This window comes from Salvelinus fontinalis, chromosome 41 (assembly GCF_029448725.1).
Source record: "Salvelinus fontinalis isolate EN_2023a chromosome 41, ASM2944872v1, whole genome shotgun sequence".
Classification (NCBI taxonomy): domain Eukaryota; kingdom Metazoa; phylum Chordata; class Actinopteri; order Salmoniformes; family Salmonidae; genus Salvelinus; species Salvelinus fontinalis.
The window spans coordinates 5,391,278-5,400,943 of record NC_074705.1 but is presented as its reverse complement, the minus strand read 5'-3'; the positions used below and the strand labels follow the sequence as shown (position 1 = coordinate 5,400,943).

The 9,666-nt window shown below is 41.9% G+C and overlaps 2 protein-coding genes across 2 annotated transcripts in view; one reads left to right on the top strand and one right to left on the bottom strand.

The window, feature by feature from the left end:
• Positions 1–9,666, top strand: part of LOC129840313 (poliovirus receptor homolog) — a 197,486-nt gene that overhangs the window by 35,421 nt on the left and 152,399 nt on the right. The gene's annotated exons all lie outside the window — the stretch shown is intronic.
• On the bottom strand, positions 4,701–8,915 carry LOC129840449 (OX-2 membrane glycoprotein-like). Its single transcript, XM_055908351.1, has 5 exons — positions 8,676–8,915; positions 8,171–8,512; positions 6,907–7,233; positions 6,181–6,279; positions 4,701–5,960 (listed from the first exon to the last, which is right to left on the bottom strand). The coding sequence occupies exons 1-5, from the start codon at positions 8,713–8,715 to the stop codon at positions 5,896–5,898; spliced, it is 873 nt and encodes a 290-aa protein (XP_055764326.1). The 5' UTR covers positions 8,716–8,915; the 3' UTR covers positions 4,701–5,895.

Sequence of the window (9,666 nt, the reverse complement as noted above, 5' to 3'; positions counted from 1 at the left end):
CTAACTTCCTTTCATGGACAATAATACACCAGGCCAGCTAGTTAACATTAGCATACTACATCTAGCTACATGTTGAACTTCCATCCTCTCAAGCCAGGGCTGTTAAGAGCCTCCTTAAAGGAGGGAGGTGCAGGAATCCGGAGCAGGAGAACAAGGAAGTCCCAGTGGCACAATCGTTTATTTAAGACGTCCCAGCTCAGCAACAACATGGGGGAGAATACTCCCAAACGAGGTCGCCACCCACAGGGAAATAAACGTTACACACGGAGGAGAAACCTCTACTCCTAAACACATACCAAACGGTACAAACTGCATGTAAGAAGAAAACCCCGTGGTGCAGACACGCACCCCTAACAAAGATACCACAGCAAACATTCCCGCACAAAGACTAGCAGGCAGCGGAGGTAAATAAACCCCCCGAAATCAACTAATAGGACACAGGTGAAACAATACAGACAGACACAAACGAAAAGGAAAAATGGATCGGTGGCAGCTAGTAGGCCGGCGACGACGACCGCCGAGCACCGCCCGAACAGGGAGAGGAGCCACCTTCAGTGGAAGTCGTGACAGTAAACCCCCCCCCCCCCCCCCCCCCCGACGCGCGGCTCCCGCAGTGCGCCGACGCCGGCCTCGAGGACGACCCGGAGGACGAGGCACAGGGCGATCCGGATGGAGGCGGTGAAACTCACTCAGCAGAGATTAATCCAATACGTCCTCCACCGGCACCCAGCATCCCTCCTCCAGACCGTACCCTTCCCAATCCACGAGGTACTGCAGGCCCCTCACCCGACGCCTGGAATCCAGTATGGATCGCGCTGTGTACGCCGGGGCCCCCTCGATGTCCAGGGGGGGCTGAGGGACCTTCCGCACCTCAGCTCCTTGAAGCGGACCAGCTACCACCGTCCTGAGGAGAGACACATGAAACGAGGGGTTAATACGGTAATAAGGGGGAGCTGTAACCTATAACACACCTCGTTTATTCTCCTCTGGGCTTTAAATGGCCCCACAAACCGCAGACCCAGCTTCTAGCAGGGCAGGCGGAGGAGCAGGTTCACTCCCCAATGAGCGGCGTTGTGGCACTAAGTGATGGTTGTATGGGGACTTTGTTTATGGCTCTATCTCTTCCTAAGTGTCAAAGGAACTCAACCGAAAAGGAATGAAAGCATAAACAAAAGATATACAAAATATAGTTCTCACACAAAAATCATCTAATTGGACTGTATTCTATATACGTCCAATGTCCTGGCAAAATGACTATCATGGCATTGTCTCTTATGCCATATCTAGGGTTTTCCTACTTGGTGTGTTGCTTAGGCACTATCCTAAGTTGATAACTATATAATAAGTCTACAGCTGTAAGGCACTAGTTTTGGGTAGTCTACAGGGATGACCTATGGACTTCTGGGAAGAAAACTGATGAGTACTGTAGCCGAGTCAAAGGCCTCAAAGTAAATGTTCAACTTTACTAAGGCTGGTATTTTGCTCGAACCCTTAAGTGATCCTAGCAAAAATCCTAATTGGATGTTCCGTTGTGCATGTGCGTTTATGCTTACACAAGCGCGCATGTCAAGGGAAGAAAACCAAGTATCCTGGCAGATTACAACTTGTTCAGAATGAGTCTGACGTAGTCAGGTAATTTTCAGGTCAATGCCTGGAGGTCAGTCAGAATTGGTGTCGAGGGAATCTGTAGTGGTTTTACTACAAGTCACTGTGTCTTCCACTATTGTAGTGGCGATAGGTATGAAGAAGTCTATTTCATAGCTATGTTATCCACGGAGGAGCTAACCTCACGACGGAAGTACTCTTTAAGTATTGGACCAGTCGTACGTGGTTGTACGCAATTGTATCTAACAACATAAATCAACTCACAACCAGATAATTATTAAAATCATGTGTGCTAGATTAGAGTTGGATTGAAAACGTATAGCACGGTAGCTCTCCAGGAACAGGGTTGGAGATTCCTGCAGTATAGAGTATAGTATTGTGATGTAGTACTCAAAAGGGGGAGTAGAGAACTAGTCTATAATCTAGTCTCGGTACAGTAGGAGGAAGTTATGAATGAAAGGGCTATGGGTTAGTAACTGACTGCAGTATGGGTTAGTAACTGACTGCAGTATGGGTTAGTAACAGACAGCAGTATGGGTTAGTAACTGACTGCGGTATGGGTTAGTAACTGACTGCAGTATGGGTTAGTAACTGAATGCAGTATGGGTTAGTAACTGACTGCAGTATGGGTTAGTAACTGACTGCAGTATGGGTTAGTAACTGACTGCGGTATGGGATAGTAACTGACTGCAGTATGGGTTAGTAACTGACTGCAGTATGGGTTAGTAACTGACTGCAGTATGGGTAAGTAACTGACTGCAGTATGGGTAAGTAACTGACAGCAGTATGGGTTAGTAACTGACTGCAGTATGGGTTAGTAACTGACTGCAGTATGGGTAAGTAACTGACTGCAGTATGGGTAAGTAACTGACAGCAGTATGGGTTAGTAACTGACTGCAGTATGGGTTAGCAACTGACTGCAGTATGGGTTAGTAACTGACTGCAGTATGGGTTAGTAACTGACTGCAGTATGGGTTAGTAACTGACTGCAGTATGGGTAAGTAACTGACTGCAGTATGGGTAAGTAACTGACAGCAGTATGAGTTAGTAACTGACAGCAGTATGGGTTAGTAACTGACTGCAGTATGGGTTAGTAACTGACTGCAGTATGGTTAATAACTGACAGCATTATGGGTTAGTAACTGACTGCGGTATGGGTTAGTAACTGACTGCGGTATGGGTTAGTAACTGACTGCGGTATGGGTTAGTAACTGACTGCAGTATGGGTTAGTAACTGAATGCAGTATGGGTTAGTAACTGACTGCAGTATGGGTTAGTAACTGACTGCAGTATGGGTTAGTAACTGACTGCAGTATGGGTTAGTAACTGACAGCAGTATGGGTTAGTAACTGACTGCAGTATGGGTTAGTAACTGACAGCAGTATGGGTTAGTAACTGACTGGAGTATGGGTTAGTAACTGACTGCAGTATGGGTTAGTAACTGACTGCAGTATGGGTTAGCAACTGACTGCAGTATGGGTTAGTAACTGACAGCAGTATGGGTTAGTAACTGACAGCAGTATGGGTTAGTAACTGACAGCAGTATGGGTTAGTAACTGACAGCGGTATGGGTTAGTAACTGACAGCGGTATGAGTTAGTAACTGACTGCAGTATGGGTTAGTAACTGACTGCAGTATGGGTTAGTAACTGACTGCAGTATGGGTTAGTAACTGACTGCAGTATGGGTTAGTAACTGACTGCAGTATGGGTTAGTAACTGACAGCAGTATGGGTTAGTAACTGACAGCAGTATGGGTTCATGTGTTGAATTATTAAAGTAACATCAACTACAGAATGTGTTGACATCAGTGAATATAAGGAACTGTGGCTACAGATCAATCCTCTTTGTTCACTGATTAAATCATAGTTTTTTAGACAGTGACTTTTACTACACTCTACAGTTTATACAATGACTCTCAATTCACTATACAGTTTATACAATGCCTCACTTCACTGTACAGTTTATACAATGACTCACTTCACGATACAGTTTTGCAGTGAATTTCACTACGCTGTATCGTTTATGCAGTGACTTTCACTACACTGTACAGTTTGTACAGTGACTCGCTACGCTACAGTTTATACAATGACTCGCTACACTGTACAGTTTATACAGTGACTTTCACTACACTGTACAGTTTATACAGTGCCTTTCAATACTCTATACATGCATTTCACTACATTACATTCATCATTTAACTTTAATTTAGCCTATAGCAGGGGTGTCAAACTCATTACATGGAGGGCTGAGTGTCTGCAGGTTTTTGGTTTTTACTTTCAATTAAGACAGACAACCAGGTGAGGCGAGTTCCTTACTAATTAGTGACCTTAATTCATAAAATCTAGTGCGAGGGTGGAGTGAAATCCCGCAGACACTCGGCCCTCCGTGGAATGAGTTTGACACGTGGACTATAAATATATATAGCCTATACCTATATAAATAAAATCATGAATGTAGTGAAATACAGGTTTGAACTGCTGTAAAAAGCACTACATTTCATAAAGAAAAGCAATAGTATCAGCAATATTGTGTACATTCAGAAAACAATTCTGACAAATGCAGTATATCATGCATAAAACTAATTATTTCACCTTTAGGATTACCTCACCTTTTAGAAATGACTAGACTATTAGTATAATAAACAGGTAGTTGTCGTGTGCAGAAGACCTGGTGAAAATGTGAGTTCTCTTATAAAAAGGGAATTTGAATTCTCCTCTGTGTCCAACCAACATGAGGTTGAATCACATATGACCCCTCCCCATACACCAGGCTAAAAGTAAACTCAGGTGATGAGATTTTATTTATATATTTTTTATGTTTTTCTTCCAGAGTGTGTAAGCCAATGTCAGAACCATTGTTTTACCAGTTTTAGTTGAGAAGGTTAAAGGAACTCTTCTCAGGTAATAAAACAGAAAGGAGCTGAAATATTACACACACATAGCCAAGTGAGCCTGGCGCAGAGCTATAACAACCTACCCCTGATATGGTGATATTACTGTAAACAAGGAGGAGCTATAACAACCTACACCCTGATTGTAAATGGCGATATTACTGTAAACAGAGCTATAAGAACCTTCCCCTGATTGTAAATTGTGATGTTTCTGTGAACAAGGTGACAATGGGCAGTTTTTTTTTTTAAATACAGCGTAGTTTTATATCAAACAGGTGGTAACACAATCCATATAAAGAATGTTTAATATTCAAAAACATTTTACAGATCAAGCGAGAATAATAGCCTGATTTATAAACAGTGTCAAATCAAGTGGAAATTGGAATCGAACACAACAAGCAACATACAAAATCTAAATAAATAGGAACTCAAACATGAGGATATATCAAACAATTAAAGAGCAAACATTATCACCATTACATTCTAAGGCCTCAAATACATTCACACATTACACTGACATAACATGAAGAAAAACAAAACTATCTGTAGTTCCATAGATTTATAACAATACACTGTAAACTTAACTTGAACAAAAGTGCAACAAGGTCAATCATATTGAAATGGGTTGAAACAAATTACTAGGTTATTTAGAACAGAAAATAAATAGATAAATCTATTCTACTTGGTGTATGTTATCATAAAGTACATTCAAACAGTAGGTGGTGCTGTCCTAATAGATGAGGTAACCTAGCCTGACGACTCAAACTAAATTCTTCCGCTGCTTTGTCCTTCACTACATACTTTAGTCTGGATATGGTGAGGATTATTATTGAAGTTGTTTGTGGTGACGAGGGGCATGATGGGTGTTGTACAGAACAATGTCTTCAGCGATTGGATTGTCTCTAACCAATCAGAGTAACAGCCAATGATGAATTTTCAAACCACTGTTTTACCCACGTGTGTTCTAGCTCTGACTCAACCCATCGTTACTGGACAAATCAGATGGCCCCGAATGTGTTGGCATTCGGTGAAATGTTGGGGAGGTACTCAAATCTAGACTCACTGCGAAGAAGAAACTAACGTCCTTGGGCGTGGCGTTTGGCCGGAGCAAGGAGTTTGGGTAGCCAGGCAACAGGTAACCTACCTCATATCACAACACTCACCTACAAGAGGTCATCAATCTCTCTAACCTAAAAGTGCCATTTCAGTACCTCTAAACAGCATTAACCATATCATGGCTTGTATAATGCATGTGTTAATTAGCTTATTTCTGACTGTGTAAGAATGACTCAACAAGGTTCAACATCCAGGCTCAGTAACAACAGGTGCTCCAGTCCTCAACAAAAACAGCGGTCAGCTACAGTGCATATAAGCACGGTCAGCAACAACAGACAGATGTTTACACAATGCTCCTAACAGGGTCCTGCTCGTCTGCTGTGGTTGCCAACGCTGCTTGCCTGCAACCTGCCAGATAGAATGTGAAGGTTACTATACTGTACTACAGTGAATCTGAAAGGACGTTATCCATAAACATTCCTGAGCTCCAAGGCATGCGTTGCTCACAGTTTGTCTGATAAAAGCCAGAACCATATATAGAGTTGATGACTCAATTCATTCCATTTGTCTTACTAAGACGATTAAAATAAAGATATTAGATATTACAGATAATCTTGTGCGGACTCACCTTTTTTCTTTTGAAGCTCGACACAACCAAAGATGACTAAAAGGGAAATGATTAGGAACACTGGAATGGCAACTGCCCACGGGAATGTCCTCTTGTCATCTGGAAGGTGAAACATGAAATTCCAGTGAGCATGTGTTTGGAGACAGCATTTCCTCCAAAGAGAAAGACGAGGAATTTTACACCCTTCCTTTTTAATGCATTCAGTTTGAATAACATGTTGACATCATGTTCTGTCCAATCTATCCAATCATATCATCCATCACGTAGCTTCACTGAGGGGCTGGAAACTACCCAGAACTCAACACAACACTTGACTACAGTGTGATTTTAAAAGGGAGTGACTCGTGATGCTTTACCATGGTAGTCAACATTAAACCCAACTGGTGAGATAACATTACTAACAGCACTAATAGCATCACAACATTAGCCTCTTGGAACCAGCCTGAAATCGCTGCCTTCTGTTTTCAGGAAACAGAATGTCGCGCTATTGCACGATGACTCTGGTCACAAGGCTATCACAACATGCCCCTGGGGATGATGTAGCCTGTTAAATAGAACGCCAAATTCATGTATCCAAATGTAAATGTTTATTATTAATATCATGAATTTGGCATGCTGTTTATAGAGCTAGGGATGATGTTTTCTCAATGTTGTTTTCAGGTTTCACCATTCTGACACGCTAAAAGAGTCTGGTTTAGAAGTATATAATACATCAACATCACGTACCCTCTTCAACCTCCCTCTCTCCAGGGAGAATAGGAAGCAGGACCCGCTCGTGTCTCTGTGTCCTCATCCCATTGTTTATGATACAGTCCACGTATCCCCCTGAGCCTGGCAACAGTTGGAGGGTGATGTTGCTATTGGCTGTGACAGTTTGGTCTTTGTTAATGACAGTCCAGTTGTTAGGTGTCTTTATGAGTGCTGCTGCAGAAATGTTCCATTGGATCCAAGGTGCTGGTTTACCTGTGGCAGAGCAGCTGACCACAACTTCCATGTCTGAGTCAGGTTCAGTGCTGGGGACTTTTTGCATTGTGGCTCTCACTTCAGATACACCTTTGAATAGATGAAACAGGGAATATTAGATCATATTGATTTTATTTATTTTACCAGGCAGATCAATTAAGAACTGTTTTCAAAATATGTATCATATTTTCATATACGGTTTGACACCAGCAAATGTCCCTTATTAATGCATGCAGAGTTCATGGTCATTCAGACATTTTTTTAAATCCTGCCAGTGATGTAACAATGCCAATATGGTGATTTATAGTTGCAGTTAGCTGGTGTTCTAAAGCATAGTGTTTCTACTCCCCTAATAAAACCCATAATAAACCCTTTACACGGCCATACTGTATTATTCAGATATATCACTCCTTGGCAAATGTCCTGCAGTAAAAGGTGAATAAAGTATTATTCTATATTTGGCAAAGCACCAGATGTAAGGACCTTTATATTACCTGTATTGGTGGTTTAGCTTAAAACTGTATTAGTGAAGCATCTACAGTACATTCGGAAAGTATTCAGACCGCTTCCCCTTTTCTACATTTAGTTACGTTACAGACTTATTCTAAAATGGATTAAATAAATACAAATTCCTCATCTACACACAATACCCCATAATGAGAAAGCCAAAAATCTATTTTAGGCTGTAAAGTAACAAAATGTGCAAAAAGTCAAGGGGTCTGAATACTTTCCGAATGTATTGAAGGTATTACTTATGAAGTCTTTATGAATGTTCGATAAGAGTGTTTCCCAAAAAATATAATCTCCAAGGATACCCCCAGTGACTTTCACTTCTATACCAGCACACCCGATTCAACTAGGTCTAATCAAGGGCTGGATAATTAGTTGACCAGGTGTGCTTGTACCTGTGCTGATTTACGATTATTATTTTGAGTTACAATATCACTTACATTAAAATATAACTTCAACTGAATAGAGAACAATAGAGGGAAGCCCTAAAACTGTTATTATTCAGTGCATTAAATACCTTGAACGGTAAGACACGTCTGCTTGCGTCTTGATCCACTCGGGTAAACATTGAAGGAACAAATATAGCAGGCTTCGTCCGCCCATGTTACATTCTTCACGGTAATAGACGTCGAGTTGAGAGATGCCTCCGTGAAAACCACCTTGCCTCGGTGCGGGTCTATGATTTGAGCGCCAAACCGCTTGCTGTAGGTGGCCAGATTCTCCACCGAGTCGTCTTTGAACAGCCTCTGCCAGGTGACTTGCAGCACACCTGTCAGGTCTGCATGGGTGCAGGTATATGATGCGTCGGCATTGAAGTCAACCCTGGAGTCTCCTCTAGCTACGACGTTGGCAGAGACCGCTACAAATGGAAGAAGGCAAGTTTACAGGTAAATTAATACAGTTTAGCCTACATACAAAATAATTAAATACTTGTCAAACTTGGTAAATGTTGCTAACCTAACCTATATTATCATATATGAGCAGAATCAACCAATAGTCAGAAGCCATGGAAAACAATTTACCTTCAGAGAGCAAGCATAAGAGAATGAGAAAAGTATTCATTCTCAGCTGAATGTTGACATAAGCTCATGGTTTCTCACGTTGTACCATATAATATATTGCTTCGTTAGTTGCACGTGACGTGAGTCATATTCAACGACAGTGCAAGAATGTTTTTGGAAAGCCCTTATTGTTGATGCGGTGGAGCCTATAGAGTAGTCTCGGTTCCCCAGTTGTTCCCGGCCGTTCCCGGCCAATTACAATGTGACATGTACTGTAAATTAAATGACAAGGAAGAAGGAACTGTTGGTTGTTGTATTTTGTTGTGGCTCACAGTAGGCTGAACCCGAATGACGTCATAGCAAAAAACAAACAGATGGGAAATCTATTTAGCTATAGTTCGGTGACGTAACATTATTTTTGTTCACAGGCGCTGTGCCAAACTAAAGTCCAATTTAGAGGCCACCACATCAAAGGCATCAACAGGCTACTACAAATACAGATAGTTCCACACAAATTGACTGCTTATGCTGCACCCCCAGAAACTATACTGAACAAAAATAAACTCAACATGCAACAATTTAAACGATTTTACTGTGTTACAGTTCATATAAGGGAATCAGTCAATTTAAATAAATGTATTAGGCCCCAATCTATGGGAAGGGATGCAGCCATGGGTGGGCATAAACCCACCCACTTGGGAGCCAGGCCCATGCCAATCAGAATTAGTTTTTTTTCCCACATAAGGGCTTTATTACAGACAGAAATACTCCTCAGTTTCATCAGCTATCCGGGTGGCTGGTCTCAAACGATCCCTCAGGTGAAGACACTGGATGTGGAGGTCCTGGGCTGGAGTGGTTACATGTGGTCTGCGGTTGTGAGGCCGGTTGGATGAACTGCCAAATTCTCAAAACGGCGCTGGAGGCGGCTTATGGTAGGGAAAACAACATTCAATTCAGTTCTGATGGACATTCCTGCAATCAGCATGTCAATTACACACTCCCCCAACTTGAG